Source organism: Falco naumanni, chromosome 8, assembly GCF_017639655.2.
Source record: "Falco naumanni isolate bFalNau1 chromosome 8, bFalNau1.pat, whole genome shotgun sequence".
NCBI lineage: Eukaryota > Metazoa > Chordata > Aves > Falconiformes > Falconidae > Falco > Falco naumanni.
In genome coordinates this window covers 32,776,163-32,803,661 of record NC_054061.1, presented here as the reverse complement: position 1 = coordinate 32,803,661, position 27,499 = coordinate 32,776,163, and the positions used below count along the sequence as shown (strand labels likewise).

General features: G+C 41.5%; 1 protein-coding gene across 1 annotated transcript in view; it reads right to left on the bottom strand.

Annotated features, from left to right (window-relative positions):
• Positions 1–27,288, bottom strand: part of OSBPL11 (oxysterol binding protein like 11) — a 43,000-nt gene extending 15,712 nt beyond the window's left edge. Inside the window, exons 1-6 of the mRNA XM_040602867.1 lie at positions 27,090–27,288; positions 10,689–10,757; positions 9,387–9,562; positions 8,521–8,600; positions 7,307–7,489; positions 3,062–3,263 (exon numbers count right to left, since the gene is read on the bottom strand). Of these exons, the coding sequence (XP_040458801.1) occupies positions 3,062–3,263; positions 7,307–7,489; positions 8,521–8,600; positions 9,387–9,562; positions 10,689–10,757; positions 27,090–27,223 (844 nt within the window). The 5' untranslated portion in view covers positions 27,224–27,288. The remainder of the gene's footprint in view (positions 1–3,061; positions 3,264–7,306; positions 7,490–8,520; positions 8,601–9,386; positions 9,563–10,688; positions 10,758–27,089) is intronic.
• Between the last annotated feature and the right edge of the window lie 211 nt (positions 27,289–27,499).

The window sequence follows — 27,499 nt, the reverse complement described above, 5'->3', positions numbered from 1 at the left end:
TTAACTGTTCTAGGCCGCACTTAATCCACACTCGCTGCATCTATATTAGCTTGAACTTCGTAAGTAGCCTCCCTTTTATACTTCCTATCACCTACTTCTAAAATAACCTTATGGTTTTTAACTTCTGTTTAATTTTCACTGCTAAATTCTAGGAGATTTAAGTGATTTGAGCTACCAGTTGTGTTTTAATCTTCGTGAAAAGACAGGATAGCACCTTAATACTTCTCTTCCACTGGAAGATCATGTTCAGATCCGCTCTCGACTATTTTGGGTAGGCACAAGCTATTCTCTTTACCTGTGATCTCCTCCTCCCCTAAATGTCTTCACCCCATTTTTTTCAAGTTGTCAGCACCTCCCCTCTGCTACAACACAGGCCTCTCACAGCCTATAGTCTTCACTTTCAATATTTCTCCTCAAAAGTTGCAAACTGTTGCTGCAATCCATCTTCATGATAACAAAGTACTTTTTGATGTTTGGATTATTTTTTTTTATTCCAGTGTATTTTCCCACTTTTGACTTGAATTTAGGAAAAGTTAACAGCTGCAACCTTCATATTCATTTAAGTTTGTGATTTATGGTACACCTTGATGCAGCAGGGGCAACATTTTCACTTTTTTGGGGTTTGTTTTGTGGGATTTGGTGAGGGCTTTGGTTTTTGTTGGGACTTTTTTTTTTTCTTCTAACAATTTATAGCAAAACGGCACTCTTACATAATTCCTAATCCTGTTTTTCAAGCCTGACAAGCACTTGCCCAACACATTCTTAACATTCTTAAAGTACCGTTTTAACAGACCCAAAAATACTTTTTTGCACCTCATGTATAAATTTATGCTCTGTTAGACAAGTCTCCTCTTCATCATCATTTCATGCTGCACCTCACTCCTATCTAGCTGAAGTATGCTGACCTGCCTTTATGTTCCTAGGAAGATTAAATAGTGCTTGTATATATTTATTAGATAGAACAGTCTTTACTGAAGATTTTTTCTACATAGTTTTATGTTTTCCTACACTTAAATATAGAAATGCCTCCTGCAGCATTTGAATTAAGCCACAACCCTTTTCCTTTCTTATGAACTTCTGATGCCTACCAAAAAGGCTCCATCAGTTGAACCAGAAGTATCTCCCCTGAGGCAGGGGGAGAAATCCAAGACAAACAGATTTTAAGAAAGGAAAAAAAAAGAAAAAAAGAAGAGTTCTTCACAATCCTCGAAATGAACAAATGTATTACAGCATTTCCAGAAAGGCCCATGCCAGAGGGCAAGTAGAAAGGCACATGCATTCTTTTAATGGTCTGGTTTTAACTCTGGCCCCACAATGCATCATCCAATCTGCAGCTCCTCCCCTCTTCATCCACCTCTCTAGGATACCACCAGAAATCAAGATTCAGACATTTCAAGCAATGTTTTTAGGTTTGGCCATTAACAGGCAGATATGAACTGAATAGCAGTCAGACAAATGGAGTTTTTCCCTGCGTATTTTAAAAAATTCAACAAAATAATGTTCATGAAAAACCCTGCCTTCTTCATAAGTTACTACAGCAATGCTCACTGGACCCTTTTTATTTCCCCAGATACTGTAATGGGTCAAAAAACCCCACCTTAGCGTACACATGAAAACGCCAAAACAAAGAGACTTGTGATGTGCGCCTCCCACAGTTATGTATCAATAGCTAAAAAAATTCACAGGGAATAGGAAGAGTTCTTTCAGTGTGAGTAACCATGGAGTTCAATGATTTGGAGAAGTGCCATCCAGGTTTTCATTTATAACATTACATTTTGAATTGAAATACAGAAAAAAAAAGTTAATTCATTCCTTTCACATGTTCTCCTTTAATGTCTGTGGTGATGTAAGGATCAAAAACTATTTTCATATAGCTTTAATACTTTTATAGAACATTTTTTCATCTTAGAAGCTAAACTAATTACAGCTCTGAAACAATACACACTGGCAAAGCAACTATCACAAATATGGTAGGAATCTGGGAAAGATAAGGTAAGAGACAACTTATGGCAAGTATGTAACAAAAGTACATTCCTATCTACCAAATCTGTTGTGTAAGAGAAGCATTTGTGAATCCTCAAAGATTTTTGCTCACAAAAAGCCACAAAGTAAACACATGGGGGGGGGGGTGGGGGGGGGGGGTGGGAAATCGTGATCAGATAGATGCAAAAGAATTCACAAACAGGAAAGAGCACATTTGGCTGCAAACACTGCACATTAATCATGTGGAACAATACCGGTAAGCACCTGCTTCCATAGAAGTGATTGATTGCACAGACGTAGCAACGTATTTGCTGTCTGTGAATACATGTTATTCCACACCCATAAGCAGTAGGGTTTGGGGTTTTTTTTTGTTTGGGAGGGGGTGTTTATGAAAAGAGTTGAAGGGGGTTGGTGTGTTTTTTTGTTTTTGTTTTAATTTGCATTTGCTTACAAGTCTGTTCTGGCCTCAGAATGGAATGCAACACTTATCTTAGCCCATGTTTTAGACTAGGATGTTAACTCAAATTAAGAATATTGGTATATAAACAGTGTTATTAATAACCTGTGAAAACATAGAGCTTTGTGTTTTAATGCTTAACTAGAAATGAAAGCTACACACATGTAAATTCTTATAATAGGCGTTTAGTGTGTAAAAATAGTCAGAAAAGCATGACATTGACAAAACTGTATTGGATACTACATATCCTAGAATCTGCAACCCCATAAAATTCCCCATTTGTTACTATTACTGTTACGTAGCGGCCAGTTACATCCCAAAAGCAGCCTTCTTGTTGTGGTGCCATATGTACTTTATTCTGTTGTGAGATGGTCCACAACAATTAGATGTTACACTTAGGCAGCTACCGCCACAGACTTCTCAACAGAATAAATTATAAAAAACCATATGCAATATGCATGGAGATCTACCCAACACCAGCAAGTCAGACTGTGAAAACCAGGCAGCCAGCAGTTTTCTCTGCCCAGGTGAAACTGGATTTAGTGGAACAAGTGTTTTTGCAAGAAAGACAGGATTTGTAGTCATTGTAGATTTCTGCTCTTTGTGAACATCTATACCCACCTGCAGGTAAGGATCCCTTTTGTTGAGAAGCATGTTGTAACTGGAGAATATGGAAACAGTCATTTAAGCAGTTCATGGTTGCCATGGAAGTTGCTTTGAGCATTAATAGGTCTTGATCCAAGGATGTAAGGTGACCGGAGACAGGAAGGCATTCTATGCTCCTGATCAAGTCTCTCTGCTGGCCCTCTGCCTGAGACATCATCTGTCAAACAAAACAATCATTTATCAGGTGATGGAAGGGTCTCGGGAGATACATGTTTAGCTGTGCACACACAGGATCCAAAATGACTTTGTGATGGTAATAAAGCTATAATAGATGTATATAAAGTTAACTGTACTTTTTTTTCTTGATGCAGCTACTAAAGAGTCATTAAATGCATGATGAAATCCTCATAGCAATACATGGGACCTTATTAACAAGCAAAAGAATATCAAAGTGACTTTAAAAAAAAAAAAGCAGAGAGGAATTTGAACATGATACTCGCCACAGTAAATATCAAACACTTTCATGCCTAGTTGATAGAACGGAGGGTGAAACCATACACACACTCTGTGTGAGGAGTAATTAAGCTGTGTGCCCTGCACAGCCTGGAAGACAATCTATGAAGTACTATCTGTGAGTATCAAGATCTTTTCACTCTCTACAGAAAGGGTTCCAGCACTTTAAAGGAAAAGACTATCACTCACTTTGGCTCAAACCATACCACATTCTCATTTATTGTCTGTACTGCCACCACACTTAGGATTTACTTTGCAGAGGAGGAAGAAAAAACAACAGGAATTTCACCTTCATTATGTGTTCAAATCACAGCTTTCCTGTTGTCATTGTCCCTTTTCTCTCCCAAACTCCTTTCCTCCTTCACACAGAGCTCCACACACCCCTGCATCACAGAACCTGCAACAGCACATTTGCCTGCTAGAGGTACAGCGGCAAAGCACACCATCAAGCAGCACACTGTGGTCTTCCAAAAACCTACATACTTCCCTCTTAGTATTCACAGAAGCAAAATATTGCCCGATTATGAATAACAGGGATGAAAGGAAACTTCTATACATGCTAGTCCCTTTTCTAAGGCGGCACAACAAACGGCATTAATGAAACTGGACAGCACTACTCTGCGTTCATTATGTGTTCTGGCAGCTAAATTAAATGTAAAAACAGATTGATTTAGCAGAGCAGACAATTTCTTTAAAGAATCTGAGATGCATTCATGCATTTAACTGCTATTGCACTAAAGTGTTTTAATTCACCAGTCCTAGCAGTATCTTACTAATTCATTTTTTTCAGTACCTTTGCCTGCAATCCCTTCCAAGAACTGTTTTTAAGATGTTACGCAATAAATACTTAAGCAATATGTATCCATCCAAGTCACAGTATGTGGTATTTGGAACATTTTAGGGCTTGGTTACATAGCACGCTATGGTGTGAATCTATAGAGCATTGGCTCTTTGGAAGCAGTTAACTTGAACTGTGCATAGTCAGCCTTAGCACGTGCCAAGAGCGACAGGGCAGAAACCTAGTAAAACACTTCAAGTTATATAGCCTTGCCTATGCAAACGCACCAGCTGCTATCAGAATGTGCCATTTTCTTCCAGTCATCAATGTGATTAAGTCCTTGTGTGCAAGTTTGTTTTTTTTTTCCAACACTTTGAAAAACTCTGCTGGATAAAACAACAATAAAACAACCCCATAGGACACAAGGAATTAGTTGACAAATCACCACAATCCTTCCAGTGATCTTAGTAATTTACTATGTGGTAGCACACAAGCACCTCGCTCCAGGATCAGGCCAGACAATAGGACAAACCATGCTACACTCAGCATTGATGTTCAAATCAGCACATCTCTCCTTTCAAAAAAACCCGCATACTCTGAACAGTCCTAAGTTTTTCCTGGTTTTATATATATATATAAAAAAACCCATCCACACTATATATATATATAAAATTTAAAAAAATAATAGCATCAGGGGAGCAAAAAGCACTATGGTTAAAAACTCAAAATCTCTCAGAAGTACACAGGCTATAGTTCTCTTTGCACACACACACACCTGCATTTAGTGCAAGTCAGCATAAAGATCCTCTCAGATCTCCTGTTCTGCAAGGTATTCAAGTCAGCAGCATGACATGTATTTGGCCAAGAACAAGGGGAAATAGAAAGAAAAGAAACTGACAGAAGACTATAGTGCAATTCGGGGGGGGGGGGGGGGGGAGGGGAGTGACCATGCGGCAAATCCTTTGAAAAAGCATCCGTTCTTCCCACAGCTTCTCAAACTGAATTTGTATTCAAGCTGTATGATGCTCAAGTGTAACAAGCATGCACCTGTTCTTTAAGTATTTTAACTGTATCTTAAAAAAAAAGCAGACATTGTATCTAACAAGCATTTTAGCTTCAAAAAGATAAAGCAAACTAACTTTGACATTCAAAAAAGCTACTATTACTGAGGATTCTTCAACAAAAAAAGTTCAAAAAATTTTAAGTTGACAAATAAACATGCTGTGTCACCAAACACAGTAACAATCAAAAGAGAACACAATTTTCTGTACTCTTTGCAATACTAAGAAAAATCACTCCACTTCCCACCCAGTAAGAATCCCAAGTAGCGGATGAAAGCTACTGCTCCAGCTCACACACTCTCCTCTTTCCTCCCTCAGATTTTGGATGTTGTATTGCCATTCGGAAAGTCAAAAAGTTAAAAAGGCATTTCTGAAACATTACCTCACTTAAAGGTAGCTTCTCAAACACCAAAATACAATGCTAAGAGAGCTACTAGCACGAATTCTCTAAATACTAATGCCATATTCTGTATTGCTGCTGTCTTCATGCAAGAGGTAGGAAAGCGACAATATTATTTAAGTTTACCATATGTTGTAATTGTTGTACCACATGACTAAGTAATTTATCACAAGTAAGAAGTAACCTCATGAATCAAAACTGAAAGCAACAACCTGTAAAGCTTCAGTTTTAAAACTGATTTGGAAGACAAGCTTCTCTTTCAAAAGATAAAGTAGATGAAGCAGCTCATAAAATAAAAAGCTACAGAAAAGCCAGTTTGAGTTTTTCTGGGTACCTGACAGGACTTCATGTCTTTGCATTAGCACTACAGGAGACTTTACTGCTACTAGAGGATATAAACAGGATGGCAGCAGTTACCCTTTTGCAAGATGTCTGCAAGAATAGTCTGCTGTGGGCAGATTCATTCACAGATTCTATGGTCTAAAAAGGCAGTCACATTGTCTAGCCTACTGAATAATTATGCCAGAGCACTTGATTTCAATCAAGCAACAATGATGACAACAGCATACCATACCAGGGGAAGTATTTTCAACATCTATCTATTACAGCTCCCTGCTGATGATCTTACCCACAATGCTCAGCCACATGTTTTAAGGTTAATGATGCTCACAATACAGAGCACTCTTCTGTCCCAGTTCAGTTTCTAACTACTCATGCTTCCTAGATCCCTATTTGCGCAAATACCCTCCATTAGACTTATTTTTGCCAAGAAATGTATCACACTACAGTAATTACACTGCTAACATTAAAATACTTGTTAACAAAGTAACACAGGTTTGCAATTCAATGCCAAATGTTGTTTCAGTATTAGCTTCAGATTTGCATGATATACTCTGTAAATATTCACAAGTTAAATCAACCAGTAATCAGTCCATTCTGTCAGTCAAGATAGAAAGGAGTTTTTTTTTCCCCAAAATACACTCTGAATGTGTAGTGAAGAAAAGCATGCTTCTGAAGTGCTCATTTTACTTTTTTTCAGTCACATCCATCCCTAGACAATTTGTCCGCATGAATTAGCGTACCAGAAAGTGGTGTTAGTATCCTTAAATATCAGTCACGACCAACTTCTCCTTAGTCATAGGAGATACAAGTACAGGTTAGTCAGCTCTTCCATAGCTTGACATGGGATCATCGTATCATAGTATGTGATGTTCTGCTTCCTTAAGGATACTCCCTTGTCACCTGCAGTGCTACGACTTGCAAGAATGAGAACATGCTAAGTTTACCTTGAGCATCAGCATATCATTGCAGAGTACAAAAGTCACAGAATATATACCACATACCTCTACAATTAGCCAAGACAAGTTATTTATCCTAACACTGCTATGCAGCAATAGCTTAGGACAGGCTATTGACAATATATCCAACAGCAGCAGGTTTCTCCATAATCCTACAAATAATAGGACAGCTCTTTCAAAAGATGATATGATAATTGAAGGCATACAAACCTCTCTAACATCTACAAGGTGATCTGGCTGCATAATAGGAACTCTTTTTCCAGTTGGCAATCTATGATGTCCAACATTGAAAAAGGAAACTGCATTTTGACTGGGTCTTCTTTGCACACCAGGCGAGTTGGCACTTCCTTGGGATGCAAGAGAGAAGCTGCGAGATTTCAGAGGAGGGTTGTTCTAGTGAATAAATAAGCATATTGAGAAACATTTACAGTTAATTCCTTATAACCTGCGAATATTCTAATTTGAAAGACACAGAACAGTTTAATTCTTAATTTTTTTATAGAGCAAGGACAGGTGACAAAGCCCTAATAATGTATTAGTAGCAACTGCTAAATAAATATTTTGCACTGTCTGCTGACTGTTCCCCCGTTTTATAGTCTAATTATGAACAATCTGTGAAATGAGATTGATCAATATGTATCACTTCTCTGACTTGAAAATTAGTCCTTGATCTGCAACAGTACAAGAAACTGACCCCTACCTGATCCTGCAAGGACAGAACTGACATTTAAGAGAGTGGGATTTCATTTAGAACTATTCATTAATCTTATCTCTTACAACAAAGCCAGCTACAAGATGTTGATCTTATCTTAAAAGCACAGGTTTATTCAGTTATCAGAATAGGCGTTGTGGTAATCAAGAGGTTCTATAAAATACACTATATTCACAACCACCACATGGTTAGCAAACAGAAGCAACAACCCTCAGATACAGTGTCGAGGACTTTCTTCTCAGACACGACAGTTCATCCTAAATGTATTTATGGGCTGTTGAATGGTTTTTAAATGGGAGTAAAGGCTAAAAAAAAAAAAAAGGTAAAGCTCCCAGAATGGAAGGGCTTCAATAACACTGAAGACCTATTTCCTCTTCCATTAAATAAAAAAAAGCAAAACCACTAGAAAACATTGGACTGATACTCTGATCTTTCAGCTCTGCCTCCTGCTCAGACACCAACTCATCAGTACCTGCTAAGGAAGGGCCATTCTGCTCTCCAGAGGAAAATGGAATTCACTTTATCTCATTCCTAAAGCATAGTTCTATTACAAGTCAGCTACTGCTCAGAAAAACGTTTCTTGATATAGGTATCAAGACCAACCACACTGTCTTTTGTAGCATTTGTTTTAGATAACAGGATAGTTGTATTTGCAACTATTTCTACGCCCAGCCTCAATTATTTTTGCCCATGAAAACATGTCATGCAATACCTTTCCAATAGCTTCCGTGTGATGCTGCGTACATATCTGTAGCCTGCTAACCCAGTGCTGCCGTTCTTTAGCATCAGTAGCTAATAAAAGCAAACCAAAAGGATTATGGAAATTAAGACATTTCAAAGTATGGGCAAAAAAGACTGCTTAATTCTTTAAAATAGTCACAAGACTAACAATGCAAATTAAGGGTTTATTTAATATAAAACTTGTTCACCTGATCTGTAATTAACTATAACATTAAGTTCAACATAAATGGCATGTACTTGTTTCTTTTTTCTTTTTTAATTTTGTAACACAAAAATAACTTAAACAATAACTCCCCTCACACATTTTAATCTAACAACATGACACATTATCCTGGAATAAAAGTATACTACCCTGAATTAGGAGATGACAGCAAGTGTTCAAGGGAAGTAGTACTAAAATAGATTAGCACAGATTTCTATAGCCTACAAAATCACGAGAATGGGCTTCTATAACCACCACAAGAAGACTAACAAACACAACATTAGAAATAATGTGGTCTTCTGCATTCATCAACACAACACTACAATGATTTAAAAAACTTTAAATCGGTACCATTTAAAGATACTATACATGAAGATTAAACCCCATTGTACACATACAGGGTTCATGGTCTTCTTAAAGTCATCAAACCCAAAGAGCACAGAACTATCCATAAAGAAGGACAGTTTCTAACTGAAGAGCGGAATGAAAGTTTCACATATAAATCTCACTGCAGCAGTCTGCCAAACGAGTTCTCTTGCTTTGGCCACACAGCCAAGCCCAGCAGAGCAGCCACAGGTGAGAGCCAGGAGTGTCCTCTAGTGGAAAAATCCCCTGCCCAAGAACCCACGTCCTACCTCTTAGTTTATACTGCTCCCCGCTGGCAGCATTGACTGTAAAGGTATGAGAGTCTTCATCGCTGGGTGAAATTACAGCTCCAGCTAGCTGCAGGGTACCCCTGGGCTTTAGATGTCGAGACTGCTCATTCACGAAGTACTCCAGCAGGCCAGCATCATTGTTTAAAACAAAGAACCTGCAACGATAACAAAGCAAATACACTATATAGAACCAGCTCAGGGGGTTTTGTTTTGGTTTTTTGGGAGATTTTTTTGTTGTGGGTTTTTTTGGGGGGTGAGGGGTGGGTGGGTTGGGGGGGGGGGCACTGGTATTGGGAGAACTCAAGACTTTCATTGTAAGTTGGCACAGATGGGGCTGGGACTTAAAATACCTGATACAGTATGATATGTATTATGTCCCCAACAAGACCACACAAAAGTTAAGTTATTTGCAAATTTTTCTCAGAGACCAGGGACTGCACAACAGAACAGCATGCCCACAGAAAGGTGCTACTGCAGTATCTTGGGAATCAAAAGATTAAGCATGTATTAAACCTTAGAGTTTCAGGATAAACTACATGAATTAAGGGTAAAACAGCCCCAGATACAAAACAGTCGAGAGATATAACTGTGAAAGAGAAGCAATTCCAGATGCAAAAAAGATAAAATGGATATTAAACTCTATTGAATAGCTGAAGTATAATGATAAGCGTTATTGACACAAGTCACTGCATGACAGTGGCAGCACAGGAATTTGGCCAGTGTGGTATGCTAAAAACTTTTCTCTTCAATATTAATGTGGTTGCACTTTGCTGCTCTAGGAACAGCATCAAGCAGAAAGCCTGACCACAGAGTTTCACCTGTCAAAAAAAGCAAGTTATTCCAGGGGAAACAGACATCCTAGGGAACTAAAAGGGAAAAGCTTGCTTGAGTTTGAATTTTCAGTAAAGAAGTCTTAATATTTGTTTTAAAAAAAATGATAGCATGATTTGGCATAAAGCTGAAAAATCAAAGACAATATTTTTAATGGAAAAGGAAAAAAAACCCCAATGCTGCATGTGTTTTTTACACATACAAGCATAGTTATAAGCCACCAAATGAGTTAACTGCTTCATACTTCCCATACATTTTTTCCTTTATTCATGTTTGAATATGAATACATCTACACATTAGCTTAATCTGTATCAAGAAAAGCATTAAGACTCTTCCATAAAGTTTGCCTATTAGAAAAAGGGAAATTCAAGTACTAAAAAAACATCTGAAACACATTCATTTAGATGCTGCAAAGATCAACATTACTAAAAAGCACCGTATAAGACTTACCGATATTGCCAACCAGTGACAAGATTGGTATATTTCATTAAGTAGCCATAAATATTTTCCATGTGATCACTATAAAAAAAGAGAGAGAGAGAAAAGCATTTGGACAATATCAAACAAATTTTAGATCTTCCCAGCTTTTATCTTAATTCTCAGAAAAATTAATTATCACCTTCATTTTTAGAATAGCACTACCATTTTAATACAGCTACCAACACTTAACAGATTTTCCAGCCCTGTTTCTAAAATAATTTCATAAGACAGTTTAACCAGACTTACTGAACTCCAAATAATTTCAAGGTATAATTAGTTTCACCAGTACTTAAATTTTATTCAGCAGACACTTCTGGACACATTTGTACTGGTACCAGGTAATTAAAGCCTTAGCATCCATGCTTCTGTTTCCTGCTCCCTCTTCTAGGCAAGCTTTGTATTTTTGGACTCCTGAACAAAATTAACTTTAACGAGCTTATTAACAAAATGTTAATCATGGACACCAGCCAAAACCAGTCCCTAGGTGCTCCTGCACCCCTGTGGTTTTATTTATCCTTCATGCCCAGAACCTTTCCTGACTACATAGTCATGCTCTTGAACACGTTTTCTACAGAACACAACATGCAGGTGCAGGTCACATCAAGGTATTCTGAAATTTAAAACAGAAGCCAAAACATCTCCTCCTCTAGCCTGGGCAGGGAAATCAGGTAGTTTCTCTTTCCAAGCCTCAACTTGCAACATCCACCAAAAATGAGAACCCATCGCAGGCATTTAGCATGGAGGCTTAATGTCACTACAGGCAAAACATGTTACCCACTTCTGAAAATCAATTGTCCTAAATAAGGCTTACAAGTCTCATGGCTACAAACAAAACACCTTAAAGCCACACTTTAAAGACTTACATTGTACTGTACATTCCCATAATTCTAGAAATGCCACCTCAATGTCCTCACCTCTTACAGCAGTGCATAGTCCTACATAGAAGAACACTGTCCTGATAGACAATTTGGGTCCAGCACGAGCAAGAAGTTCCTATCATTCCAACGAAGAACTGAAGCAATGACCCATATTATCAGACACTACTTGCTTCTAAAAAGAAACTCAGATTCAAGCCATCTTACTTAATTTTAAATTAAAATTTCTGTAGCTTGTAGTATATGTAAGATTAAATGAAAATTATTCAGAGTCCATTGGAGCAGCCTGTCTTGGTCATTAAGAGGTCAAAGTAGCCCCACAGAAGCAAAAGTGGAAAGGTGGGGGGAAAAAAGGACTACTACAGCCAAGGGATCATCTCCATTAGAGCATTTCGGCTGCAAACAGTCGACCAGGTACTGGGGTAAATTTCAAATAACAGCTGAAGCTGCTCTCTACGTCTCATTTATAGATAGCGTCAGTATCACCAAATTAATTAGATACCTGACAATTCAGTAAATATAATGTTACACTAAGTTTCATCCTGAAGGAAGCTATTTAGGGTGACATTAATGAAGATAACCTCAGAGTAGATCACTGCCATATGAATCAATACCGTATCACCATCATTCAGTAATACTATTGAAAGAAGAGATGCAAGAATGCACATTTTTGAAGAAAAAATGAGTTGCTGATTTTTAATGTTACATTTAAAAACAAAAATATGTGTTCTAGATATTACTGCAGCAATCAGTATTGTGGTAATATCCTGCAATGGAGAGCAGCCAGCACGACTATCTAGGAATTTAATTTCTAATAGCTCATTAAGTGGCACTACAGATAAAAATAAACTCAAGAAGAGCAGAGGGTATTCAGGCTATCATATATTTAAAATGTAAAAAATGCTAAAAGGGACAAAATCCAACTCATCCTCTGCAGACGCCTCTCATTTGTTATTATTGGCATACAAGGGAAGTACAGTTTAGACCTGCTCGCTGTCTTAATTTAGCTGAAAATTATGAGATTGTATGGTCATTAAAATGCATGAGTTTGGGTTTTAGTAGTCTGAAAATTGTCCCTAGTCACAGCTAATGTTTTTTCAGTTTTAGCAAATGCAAGCATCGCCCTTGCTTTCCAGTCAGACACCGTACAGAGCCCTGCACACTCAGGCTACAGCTGCTGCACTCTCCCATTAACTAACCTGCCTAAATCACAGGTGTGTTTAATAGAACCCAAGGAAAAATCAGCAAAGTAACTCCAGACTGCAATGAATACAGCAGGACTACATGTATGGCCTACGGAGGTCCGTTCATCTGACAAGGGTAAATTAAACAGTCTTTGATTAAAATCATTTGACAACTTTTTTTGAGCATGACAGATGAGATAGCTGACTTTGTTAGTCTTCAGAAAAAAAAGAAGTCACCATAGAAGGGAGTGCAGCCCTTCCAGTGATGTACTTCAACATCAGATGAGCACTTGACTACATTTTGCCTTCACTCACATGTTCCTCCCCACTTGGATTTTCACCTTGACCAAATCCAAACTTCTTCAAATGCTTCTTGCTCAATAACTCCTATCTCTAGCCTCAGCAGTCCCAAAAGTTGATGGTTTAACTTAAAAACTTTGAAAATAGCTCCCCACACACCTCCCAGAGAAGTCCGAGAATGACTGAGGACAAGGCAGACTGTCACCTCCAGCACTGTGGACACTGCCGATCTGGAAGGAGCATGCTGCACCAAACGAACAAGGTTAAACACGCCGACCAGCTGTGTTTCCGAATCCCTAACTTTGCATGCAGGGGGTCGCCAAACCCCACAGCTCAAACAAAAGAGCTGCAACTATGTCCAAGGTAACGCTCAGAAGTACCTTTAGCAGGTATCGCCCACTCACAAGCAAAAAGACCTCATCTGCCTGCACAAGATCACAGAAATGTACTAAGTCCTCAAACTACGACCCACGGGCCTGGGGTTGGGGGGAGGGGGAAACCAAGCAGCCGCAGATGAATTCCTACCACTTCATCTGCGCGCCGGCCCCCTGTTTAAAAAGTTTGAGGACCCCTGAACTAAGCACTGATGGCCAAACCTCAGCATAGAAGAGCCCAACAAGCAGCAGCGGCAGCCGGTGCCGATCCCAAGACACAGGACAGTCAGCTGCAGGGTGCATTCCTTACGGACTGACCTTTGCAACACGGGAGGAACATAACGTGCCAGGGATGAGAGACTGAGCTGTGCCTTGCTTGTTGGGAGACCACAGAATGTTAGATGAGCCAAAGTCCAAAGAGATGGAACAGAGGTCCCTGCTAAATGAGCCGCCTCTTAGACAATATTGATTAATCTATTTTCCTCCTTAATTGCGTTCACACATCTGCAACAGAACTGCACAAACCCAAAAGACCATGTTTAGGTTTTGCCCTGCCAAATGCTGGGCAAAGTTTTAGTGCCCATGCAAGTAATGGATTAGCCTGCCTGAAGGGTATGAAAAACTTGGGTTGCTATTTAAAACATTTCCCTTGACAATATAAGGGCCTAGAGGCAAACAAATAAGCAAATAAAAGAGTAAAAGCACAGACTTTAGAGGCACTAATCATACTCTTCCAGAACCACGTGGCCAGGGAATTTTCAACATTTGAACTAAGGTTTATCTTTAAGTAATGATTTATACACTAAAAAAAAAAAAAAAGATTTACATCCAGCCTGCAAATTGCAGTTCACAAAGGTAGATCCTGTAACTGTACAAAGACCCATTACAGAACTATGGTTAACCTCCTAATCTTCTGGGTAAGTGCTAGTACTTTCCTATGAATACAGAAAAACACTTCCAGTATTATTTATGAACAACAAAGGCATGGAATTACAACTAGAGCATTTTTTCAACTATTTTAAGATTGGTGCCACCACAGCAGGAGTTAAACCCAAATATCTGTTGCTGCTAAAGCAGCGTTGTTAGGCAGTTAACACCTAAAAAAATTTTTTCAAAAAAATCACAACACAAAACCCCAGTAATAGTTCACTAGTACAGAATTAACAGCAAAACTCTTTAGAGTGCTGCAGAAAGCTTTTAAGATAGTAGACTTTGAGAACAAGAGGTTGAGGAGGTTCAGGCACTGGCTCTGCTCACAGATAACCACAGTTAGTAAAATGTAAGATCTTCCTTAAAGCCCTTACTAGCATTGCTTCTAACGAAACAACAGTAAAACCTGTTTTGAAGTCACCTGTGTACTTCAGAAGCCTCTACAGTTCCTCACATTGGGGTTTCTGACTTCTAGAAAACAGATTTCAGAAGTAACTTTGACACAAAACACACTGAGCAACTTATCTCCACATTGACAGTGAGGCCTGGCCTGGCTGTGCTGGGATGCTTCCCAACTTTTTAAGAATACCTTTGCAACCATGCTGCTGCCTACGTGCATGCACATGTACCTACGGGGACCTGTATCTTTGCATAGCCAAGATGCTTTGTTGCTGTTCAAAATGCTCACAGTCTCAGATTGTCAAAGGAACAGCAACAATGAGTCAACAACCCCTAAAGTCCATATTTCTGTGGAAATTCTCATATCCTTCTGTCAAAGGACAAAAAAAAAAAAAAAAAAGTGTTGCAACAGACCTGTCAGCCTTAAAGATGTACAAAAAAAATATTTTAAGTTTTGCTGAACTCCTTTAAGTGAGGATACTGTACAAATCACAATCCAGGAAAAAATTATGCAGGAACTTGTGGTACATCTGGACTCCAGCCCAGCACATATACCACTCCCCAAAATCTGGTTACTCTTTTCCAAAGGCAGAACACCACTGAACCTGACTGCCCATTTATCACACTTTTTTAGTTTATAAATATTGAGATGGACTGAAATTGTCCTGTAAGCAAATGACTGAAGTCTATGAAAAGTTACAAATCAGCTCATATTCTTTCCAGAAAACTATCCCTCCCCAATTTCAAAGATGTTTACCACAAGCCAGATTTCTCCATGTGTAAGTGCTAAATACAATAGGAATAAAACAGTTACAAAGGATTATTGTTAGTTTATTTATCCTTTTCTAGTATGCCTCTTAAGCTGCAGCAGCTGTTAGTGCCTTGCAGGGTGGTCTCCTGTCCTGGAGGATGAGTAAGACAGTGATAGTCAGGCCAGATTTCCCCTGTATCCTGTTTACATGTGCAGCATCCCAAGTCTTGAACACAGATGCTGAGGAACAGTAGTCTCAGAATGACGTCTTTCAGGGGCTTCGGCCAAGACACCCATGCTCACACCTGACAAGTGCTGGGCCAACATTTTCTCCAAGAAACACCAGCACAGGGTCCTCCCCACCCTTTTTGCATACCCCTTATGGTGCAGTTCTCCCCAAAAAACGCATACAAAACAAATCACCCCTAGCAGTGGCACAAAATTACACCTATCTGGGAAGCGATGACAGAAAACTTCTAAGACTGCCCTTCTGATGACTTGAATTTTGCTGGGACCCAGACAGCACCGCGTGGGATACTTTGGGCAGCCAGGTCTCTGAAGACCCAACAGCTGTTTGAAGAGCAAATGCAGCGGCCAAAGGTTTCCCCACGGACTCACGTAAGGCCTGATTTCAAGCAGCAGCTGTGTACATGTTGTTTTGCTTCCAGCAGGAAGGACGACCAGGGGCCTGGAGCCCATGCAGATGTCAGGGAGGGCTCCTGAAGGGAGATCCAGCCTCTGTAGCTGCCACCACCGCCGTTATGACAGTGCCTTCAGGCCCTGGCCAAGGGAAGAGGCTCCCTCCTAGTGAGCTCACAGCAAGATGCAAAAACCAGGTGAAAGAGACTGTCTTCAGATTAAAAGCTAGAAAAGCATAAAGAAAAGGAAAGGAAGAAAGAAATCAGGATCGTAACAGTGCAAATCAAAGAGCGGTTTGAAAAAAGCAGTAACCGCTTTCACTGAACTTGTTCATCTCTCTGTCCACAGGCTCGCTGTTGGCAACAGCTTGCTTTTTCCTCAGTGACCACTGCAAAGTGCTTATCTACACTGATTCCCCTTTTTGTTACACAGAGGGGAAGGGCGAGGGCAAAGAGAAAGGGAAAAAAAACCCCACACAACAGCCGTGTCAGCAACAGAACTTCTGCAACTACAAAGATCACTTACTCTTCAAGAAACCAGTCCCATAGCTCACTGATGCAAGAGCAGACTCCCCAGGACACCCAACAAGGTGAGGCACAAGCCTCTGTCGCTTACAGAGTGCCTGCATCAATTAATTAGCTCTCCTTTTCCAAACGGCTTTTGGAAGAAAGAGCAAACTAACCTTGCTGTGCAATTCACCAACAGTGCCTTATAGTCAACCAAAAAGCAGCAGCAAAGCTCCTGTTCTTCAGCTCACGGTTTCTAAACTTATAATTGAACAGTCAAACACAACAATTACAAGGAATAAAGGTCAAATCATATGACAAGAACATTGGCAGTAGACCTTGGGGATGCTTCAGAATACCACTTGGCCACAAGCATGCTAGTGACACACATCCTCTTTGTATATATACACCCTTCTCTTAAGGTACTCCTGTAAACCCCCTGGGAGCACTGACATGCACTGGAAGAGAAGTGCAAGCTTGCCACAAAGAAAGCGTGTGGCAGAGCTGAAATAAGTTGTCCATGAGCCCAGCTGGATGCAGCCCAGGCTTCCCATCCCAGAGATGAGGGGCTCTGCCACCACCCAGCCTGCCCAGCCCCTGCTACCAACGCAGCAGTTGCATTTGCATCTGAATTTTCTATCAACACTAGTTCTCAAACGGAACAATAAATCAAACTTACAGGGTTTTTTTTAAACCATCCTAATTAAACTTGCATTCAATTCTCCTCCTTTGTATATTAATGCCACAGGTCAATTATACACAAATGAAACTTTTTACTGGGTAGCAACAGGGGAAAAAAGGAGAGAGAGAATATTTAATCAATAAGTAGCAAAACACAGCTCTCACTGGACCACTGTAAAGCTGATTATTTAACTGCTTTATCATTTAGAGAGCTCCTTAACTCTCAAAATACATCTGCCTGGAAAAAAAACTGCAGCAAGTTTCAGCAAAGCAATTTCTCTTGCACGTACATGAACAGCTCAAGTCAGCAAGAACTCCACTCACATACAATTTATTTGCGGACTTGCGTCAGCACAGCACAACTGACACTGTACTCAAGAGTTAGTAGCCAACCCTGCAGATTTTTCTGCAATGATAACTACTATTCAAGCTATTGCTGGGAAAATAACTGTCAATTTAGCCAACATTTTAGAGTTGGAGAGTACAAAAAAACAGGCAGCTCAGAAGGTCTAAACTCTCCACTTGATACCTCTGGAGAATGATTGTTGCCTGCAGCTTTGCTACCATTTATGTCACCAGTTTACATTAGCCCACCATAATGCACGGCTTCACATACTACTGTTAACAAAACTTAAAACTTTCCCTTGAAGTCTAATTTCAGAAAGTTCCAACAGTCAAGTTAAAGCAACCCTGCTCAGCAAACAGTACTGGCATAACATAAGCAAGGCAAACACACTGACGGGTAAGCATCTTTGCAATTTTGGACTGTTTGCTACCTACACCGCCTCAGAAAGCAGCGGACCCTGGTAAGCACTATTCACAGAAACTGGTGGAGCAAACCTCCACATTGTTTAGTTACTCTGAGCACAGTCCAGTGCGGTGTAGCTTACTACACATTGCAGCCCAAGGCATTTTGGTCTGTTTCTAGTCTAGTAGCTCTTATCTTTATTAGAAATGCATAGATATGCCCTTCCAGTTTTAAGATGTATTTGTAATTATGACTTTTAAAAGATTATACTGACAATTACACATTGTCATCCTGGGCTTTGCAGCAATAAAACACTGACTGTTAAGTGTAATACACCAGTAAGGTAAATACACTACACTCCAGGTAAGCACTTTGCCTTTTTAATATTTCTGAACCGCTTATTGAAACATATCAGATTAAATAGAGAGGATAATTATTACCACCCTCCAAGCAAGCAAAACCACGCTTAATCCACTATGTTATCTAGATATTAAGAAGGGCCATAAGCCTGGGCTACAACACGGGCAAAAAACTGCATGGATCACCAACTCAAGAAGCAACAGCCAACAGTTTGAAGTCTAACTAGCAACCAGTTAGAAGTAGTCTATTTCAGGGTTCAAAACCGCTAAATGCCTCCAAGCTGTCCAACGGACCAGCAGATACTCTGTGCAACCCCTCAGGCGAGAGCAGAGTGAGAGGAGCAGTCAGGACGCAGGAGGGTGGGCTGCCTTTCTGGGGGATCCTGACAGTCCAGGGGAACAGGCTGAATAAGACCACCTGACCTACGACAAAAGCAATGCAAAGCCTTGCACCTGGGATGGACTAACCCATGGATCAGTGCAAGCTTGGTGTGTCACGCCAGACAAGACAAATCTGAGGGACCTGGGTCTGCTCAGCCTCCTTCAGAAGCAGGGAAAGCCTAACAGGAATCTCACTGCTGTCCTCCCTACATATGGGGAAGATTGAGACAGATCCTTTTCAGAGAGCTACAGCAGAAGGGCAAGCGGCAACAGTTGTAGCAAAAAAGACTCCTTGTTTGACACAAGGGAAAAAAAATCTTCACAATGGTGGGGGGTAAGCCCTGGGCCAGGACGCCAGAGAGGCTGTGGCATCCCCATCCTTGGAGATGCCCGAAACTCAGCCAGGGGCCCTGAATGACCTCTTCGACTTTGACGCGGGCCCTGCTTTCAGCAGGATGGCTGGACCAGGATTTCCCAGAGGTCCCTTCCAACCCAAACTATTCTACAATTCTTAGATATAGAGAAATCAAAAATATTCCTACATTAAAACTGAGGCATAAGGTACTCAGAAGGTTTAAACTCTAATTAAGAAAATACAAGCATTAACTTAACCACCTATGATTATGACAATATAAAAAGAGCAGGACTACTTTCTTCTTCGGTGCTTTAAGTGAACAGTGATTCCCAGACAAGGAACTATTCAAAACCACTCCTTTTCATTGTGCAATGAGCATCAGGTATTATTCATTTTGCACTCATGTGCTAATAAAGAGTTTCCTTATGGTTTTCTTCTCTTGTGCTTATCATCAACATTTATGAAGGAGTCATGTACCGAACAATAAAAGGACAAGAATGTTATGATCCCATTTTACATATAGGGAACTGAGGTGCAACGAATTTTCAGCCTCTCAAAATTTGAGATAGTTGTGGTCCAATTTTCATTTGATTCATACATTCAAATCACAGCTTCTGCTGATTTCAGCTGCAGCTGTGACCCTGCAAAAGTTTTGCAAAAATTGGAGCCAACTGTTTCAGACTACGCCTCTGAGAAAAAGAGGAACACAATGTTAGTGATTAAAGGGGAAAACCAGTTTAAACAATAGACTATTACCACAGAGGAAATCAGAGGCGGGGTCAGAAACCAGCTCCTTAATAGAGCATCCTGCTGCAGTTCTGCCCAGCAGATCTCATGCTTTCTTTTACATCTCCACTGCTAGGAACGAAACTAACTTCTCCACACAAAGCGGTCTCTTCAGGAAACTGATCTGTCAATGCCTAAACATTAATCAAGATTTTAAAGTTTGCCAGCTTCATTGAAAACTCAGGAATTTACACCTGGAAGGAAAAAGAAAAAATACATACCCATAGCAAAAAGCCTTCCCCTGACACTGACATTCTGGCTCCAGGGCAGGTTGTCAGATGTAAGGTTGTCACCTTAACACACCCAAAGAAACAGCGTTTCTCCCACCCCACTTCATCCTGCCCTCCTCTCCCACTTCAGCATTAGACACAGAGTACAGAAAATCTGAAATGGTACAAGCTTTGCAAGCATCCTAAAAAGAAAGTTGTCCAGCAACATTACCAGCGGGCTGCGATCACCTACAAGAATTCATCAGCATTGGCAAGTGATCAGAGTGCACATCAAGGAAACTTCTTTAAGTAAACAGGGGTCCTTGCACACATGCCTTAAATTCCATAGTACAGTAAGTACCTACCTAGGATAACCTAACAGCAGCAGCTGGCACTTTCTGCTTCTGCATTAAGCAATGTGATTAGGTCAGACACATACAGTTTGTTTTTCATCCTCTCTCTTGAGAGAGAAAGTGTGGGGCAGAACAGGATGTTAATGTTGTAGGCAATTTTAATTAACTTGCTCCTACATATTTATATTAGAAAAGGTGAAGTTGAAAATACCCTTTGCACTTAATGAAGGATAGACAGTTGTAATGGCCATTAACCCCTATAGAGATCTATTCCACGGAAAATACAAGTGATTTGTTATTTAAAGCCATTCAGAGCTTGTGCTTTTTCAGTTTAGCTTAACTTGAACTCCAAATGAATATCCCAGTACCGAACACATGTACCCTGTGATGCCAGAACCAACTCCCCTATTTGTCACCCCTGCCCTAGGAGTTTTACGACCTGCCCATTCAACACCAGGATGCTCTGAGAAGCAAGAGAGGGACAGGGCTCGACAGCTGCTCCCTGAGGAGCCAGAGGGCTGGAGAAGGGAACCCAGACCGTGCTGACCTGGTCCAGGAACTGGGTTCGGGTTCCTCACTAGAACATCAGCCACCATGAAGCTCCTGTTAAAATTACCCAAACCTGTTTCCCCAGGTTAAACTTATTACCCCACACACAGAGATTTACTTCTTAATTTACAACCCATCTGAGCTTCCATCTGCTCCAACCCCATTCTTCCAGGCCGTAAATACATGTGTGAACATGAATGGCTCACCTGCATTTTGAGAAGCACTCGGGGCTTTGGCAGCTGGTAAAATAGGCTTGATAAAAGATGACCTTAATATTTTAATAACACAGAATGGATCCTGAGGTGGATATAACCAGCTGACCATTTTAAATATGGGCTTCTCATCTATTCTAATGAGCAAATCACATGAAGGGCAGCATTTCAAATTGGTGTTATGAATATGGTATATTCTTTAAGCAAAGTTTCAAATGAGGATAAAGAAATTCAGGCACCAGGTTTTTCAGCTGTTTCCTTCCAGCACAGCAAACAAACATGACAGTAGTCCTAATCAGATTTTTAATAATAAAAAGGAACAGAACACATGAAGTTCCAAAAATAAATTCTGAATTTCACAGCAGCCACTCAAGAGACCCTTCTTTTTAGCACCCAGTTCATCACACCTCAAAAGGCCCCCAACAAGCCAGAAAGTGAGCAGTTAGGGCTTTTTGAAGGCCATGCAGTGGTGAGGTATCTCCACAGGTCACCAGAAACAGAAGGAAGACCAAGGCTCACTCAGACACAGGCTTGACAGCAGAGCTGGCAGCAGAAGTGTCACGGCAGGGCCAGCAGAAACCCCACCCCACTGGTGGCCAGTGCCTCGATGTCACAGTGCCGGCAGGTTCTTCCAACAGCAGGACACCGAGGAAGCAGGGTGGGCTGTAAGAGCAAAGCAGATGCAGGAGCAGCCCTTGCCAAACCTCCCAGGTAATGCCACAAAATGACAGCCTCTCTCCCCCTCCACCACTGTGCACAACAAGGGGTTTACAGTTATTGATGACAGCAAAGATACAAGAATTCCACATAGGATCCCAAAGAACTTTGTTTTAAGCAGTGCACAAAGAAACAAGGGAGACAAGCAATTAGAAGGAAGTACCAACATTAGAGACAACTGTCCTAGGAGGACACTAACATTTACATCAAGGTTTAGGTTTCTTTTTGTCTTATCAAGTGATAGGGACTTTTAACTTAAATTCTGGCCTGCTCTCAGGAGGCCAGAGTTAATTAGGTCAGCTAACACACTCTATTGCAGCCTATGCAACAATTCAATGCTTATATTAATACTGTGATGAGAAATGTTAAGTCAGAGACAAGAATGGAGGACCAGCAAGGGAGAAGTTCACAGCATGAAGCGTTGTTGAACACTGGGATGCCTTTACCTCCTATATCTGTTTCTACCAAGCTGGTTTCAGCTTTAGAGGCCAAACAGATAAAATTTTATCCTCCCAAGATCAAACACTCTTGGAACATGACTAGAAATGCATAGAAACTAGAAAGGCTCTATATATTTTCTTGCAACTAAGAATGACATGAACACCTCCCTCAGTAAAAAGGATTCTTATCAACATCTGCTCAAGAAGATTGTATCAGTTTCAAGACAATCCCATTTCTTACTAATTAGATCATTTTTGCAAGACAGTGTAAATAAAAACCATTAACTCTTCCACAGACTACCGCAGTCTCACAGGTTTTGCTTCCACATGTCTGAAGTGCAAAGGACTGTCAGTCACCCTCCAAGTTAAGTGGGGTCCAACTCATAAAAAAGCATTCCCTTTAAAATACATTCACGAAGAAAAGTTCATGATCATCTCGAAACACAGAATTAAAACATATTCATGTGTTTCAGCTACAAGCTCTTCTGTTACCTGCTGACCTGCTCAAACAGACAAGACTGAATTCAAGTCAGTAATTGTTTACTCCCTTTTTCCACCATTTATGAAGACTGCTTACATAGTATCCACTGTGAAATAAGCAAAGCCCTTAGAAGACTAGCAACTATTTCATTTGCTTAAAGTTTTGTATCCTTTTGCATTGGATACCAAAATGTTACCATGTTACTCTCTTTGCCAAAACCCTCTCTCCGCTGTTTGTTTGCATTTCTGTTTGTTTACTCTCTGCACCTCTTACTCCAGCCCAAAGCCACCTGGAGTAGTTCTGCAAGAGAATCTGCCTTAAGCTGATAACAGGGTTCCTCATGTTGTGTGGCTTCTGCTTGTCATTAGGTTACCTGCCATTGCTACCTCTTGCAAAAAAAAAAAAAAAAAAAATTAAACAAGTAATATTAGTCCAGCAAGTTAACTCTTTTCCTTGGAACCTACTTTCATCCATGTTTTTCCTGTACTAACAAACATGAATGACCCTGCAGCATTTAAGTAAACTTGCAGGAACAGCTAACTAAAGTTAACTTGCTTCCTTTAAAAAAGGAGCAAACAACACAATCTGTAGCATTTTATAAATATATATGGCTAAATCTACAGTGAGCAGATGCTAAAACCATTGCAGAAATAGAGAACAAGGGCAGCTAGCCACAAAAATATATGCAGAACTGAAAAGCAAATCGGTTTCAAAATGTAACTTGCAAGCTTAAAATCAGCAATCACTTGGGAAATTCATAAACATTTTTCATGTATTTCTACCAGCAAGGGAAGAAATGCTGGGAATTGGTTTATGTACTTGAGAGCAGAACCCTAAGAAAAATGTAAGAGGATGGCACATTAGCATGTCTCCAACTGGGAAAGACAATCTTGTGTCTCTAGTCAACCACAATGCTTTAAACTTTTAATTTTGTAGATAAATGAGAACCAGTAATTGCAAGTCACTTCTCAAAATCATCTGAGAGCCCCTCAAGCCAGGCTGAAAGAACTTGTTATGCTTCTCCTTAACAGCTCTCTATTTAGCTCATAGAGAGAGATTCTGCTTTCTGGCTGTGAAATTTTTATGTTATTTGAACGACTACAACCCACATGTTACAGAAGTACCTGCCCAGGCTGTCTCCCTTCTCCCATTGCTTTGAAACTAATCCGTTTATTTAACCTAGAGCAAGGCAAAAACCAAATGAAGATGGTCAAATGCAAAAGCAGAATTTCTGAACGCAAATAATTCTTCATATGGGCAATGCTACACTTACTTCCCAGCTTGGTTACTGCTGAAAATAAAGAATGTGTTTAGAAAGCATTATAATATTGAATTACTATACCAAGTAATCTTTTAAAAATTTGAAGCTATTTGGAAGTCTCACCTCATGGTAACTGCTTCTCTAAATGAAAATAGGCATAAATAGTTTAGTGTGCCTTTTAGGCTCTTTCTATCTACTTAATAGCAAGTTAGCATTCACACTATTGCTGACCCCAGACAGGAAAATGCAGCCGAGGGTTGGTTGCTCTGATCATGTACACAAAAGTGAACAACATCATTTCCTGTTAGACGTCTAGAAGAGCAGTTTCTCAAGAACTCTTAACTTCTATTAAGAAAAACAAAAAACAACCAAAAAAACACGCATCTTCCTGTCCTCTGAAGAAACCGACCCTTTACAAACTTCAAAGGAGGCACTGCTGTAGCGGCTGCCTAAACTCACCGTACACCAGATACAGCTGAAACTCTTTGCAGACTTTCTGCTTGTATCTTGACATCATCTGAAGTGTCTGGCAGCCTCTGGCTGTCGCTTCTCCACTACGATAAATGTTTGGTCTAACTATCACAGCTATTTTAAAATCTCCCTGTTGTTCCCCTACAAAAATATAAAATTAGACTTTCTGCTTCATTTTTTATTTTCTAGGCATGCACTTTACCCCAAGGACGTGTGAATTTCCACATCTCTGAGAGATTCAGTTTTCATTATTTCAGGTTCCAGCAGTGCTAGAGATTTTATATTTTCCTCTCCCATAGTCATAATTCCCCATTTGGAGCATTAAAGTATCAAGTACCTGTTGTCCCATTTGTCTGACAACTACGCTACAGTAGTTTTGACAGGTTGCTTCACCAAATATAGAGCTATAGTTCTGCACCAGATGCAGTCTACACTGAGCAGGTACTTCAGGATCCTTCTCCTGCCAAGCTGCGCGACCATGCATTGCTCACAGTCTGTGCTGTAAAAGTTAAAGATCAAACTTCCACCAGAAGTTCCCAGCAAATCCGTTTGTAAACTCTGTGTTTTAGACATTGATTATTAAAAGGGTCTTTCTTTTGTCAAACACGTTGTAGACTAGAAGTAATTCACAAAGTGAAAACTAAGCTACAGTAGTCCTCCATCCAGGAGGACAAGAGAGTCAGGGGGGGAAAGCTGATATTTTGTGGGTAACTAGATATCGAGACACACATAGGAGTAAGTAACTGATTCCCAACAGAGCAGAGATTAACATTGAGGTACCTCAAGTGTCCACAATAATACAATTAGTACATTAAACTTGTCCCAATCATCTAGAAAGAAAAAAGGGGGGGTTGAAGAATACTTTGCACTAGAGTATTACAGTAAATTAAACCAGATACTAATGGCTTCAAAAATAACGTGGACAGTTCCTACTCACAGCTGTCAAGCCACCAACCTGGCTATCACTCAGAAAGTCAGTTCAACTTTTGCCCTCCAAGCCACAGCACCAGAACAGAAAACAAAACACTTGAAAGAATAATTTTAAAAAGTGGAATTTAACTGCATAGCAGTTATCTGTGACCACCATCTCAAATACACTACAGCAAAAAGGGGTTCAGGCAAATCAGGTATCTCAACCCTTCCACTGCCTCCAATTCCACATAAAAAATATAAAATATGCCCATTTAGATTTCACAGATTAAATCCTGTGTTTACACGTGAAATATTTGCAAAATGCTTGGTCAGAGTAATAGACATTTGCATTAGAAAATTCAGAGTTATGTTTGAATCCTGAGCAAAAAACAGAAAGTTTGGAGGTGACTGGGAACAGCAGATAAGACAACCAATAACTGAACCTGACAAGAAGCTTTCTCTAACAGCCTGAAATATTGGCCCCAAAAACACCACTTTTCTTTCCGGCACTAGTCACCAGAAAAGCGAATTATTGGTGACCCAGATTCTCAGCGATGACCAAGCTGTTCTCTCCCTATTAAAACCACCAGGCACTCACTGCCTGCCCCGCCTGGTGCCCATTTCTCCAAGCCCCCGGAGAGCCCCCATCCTGCACCGCACACAGATGCGCCACGTTCCACTTCTGCCACTTCTGCCGTTGCCACATGCGGGAAGTGGCAAGCCAGTCCATCTGGGCTGGCAGATGACAGCTTTGGAGAGGCTCCATTTGAAGGAGAAGTGTGCAAACTTCACATAACAGCAGTATTTTCAACAGCAACAGGGCACAATTCCAGTCAAGGATGAGAGACCGAAAAGCAGAGATTGGGGAATCTCACAAGCAACGCCGCAGGGAGCCCGCTGCCGGGGGGTGAGCGGGAACCCTTTCAACCAGAAAACAAGTCCGAAAAAAGTGCGTGGAGACCCTCAAGTCCCTTGGACACACAGGCAAATCGTTCCAAGGAAGCATTTTAGCTTGGATCCGTATCAAACCAGCGCTGCGTGCCCGGCTTCTCCCGCTTTCCCCGCTCTCTCCTGCCGTGTGTGGAGGGCCCAGCATTCTGGAAACAAGTCAGATAAGGCACAAACTCCGCGCACACCGAGCTTCTCCACCAACAACAAAGAGAAAGCGTCAAAAAAAGAAGACTACCATCAAGTGCTTAAAGACGACGACCCCCGGAGCTAGAACTCGGCGCACAGTTTAGCTGCGGGGAAGGCTGGCACAGCCACGGAGCCCTGCCACAGCCGCACGCCCGTCCCGCGTCCGGCGCGGGGGAAGCGGGCCGCGGGGGGAGGCGCCGCGGCAGGTCCCCGGGCAGCCCCGCCGCACGGGCACCACGGGCGGTCCCGGCACCCCGAGCGGCCCCGCCCGCCCCGGCGCCCCCCCCCGGCCCGCACTCGGGCGTCCCGCGCCCCACGCCGGGCCCCGCAGCGCCGCGGCTCCCGGGCCCGCCGCGCCCACCTGTACTGCCAGCCCTTGGCGCCGCGGCCGCCGCCGCCGCTCTTGCCGCCGCTCTGTCCCGCCGAGGGCGGCTGCTCCGACTTGCCCTCGCCCTCCGGCCCCTTCATGGCCGCCGCGGGGTCCGCGCACTGCATGGCGCCGCGGCTGCCCGCCCCGCCAGGGGCGCCCCCGGCCCAGGGCGGGCCGCCTGCCGGGGAGACGAGCCCGCCCCGGCGGCCCGCCGGCCCCGCTCAGGCCGCGCCGGGGCCCGGCCGCGCCCGCCCCATGCGGGCTGCGATGGCGGCGGCTGCCGGCACCCCCGCGCCCCCGCTCGGCTGGGCTCGGCTCCCCGCACGGCCGCGGCGAGCTGGGGAAACCCGCCCTCCCGCTGCCTCACCCGGCGGCCCGGCCCGGCCGCCCCTTCCGGGTCA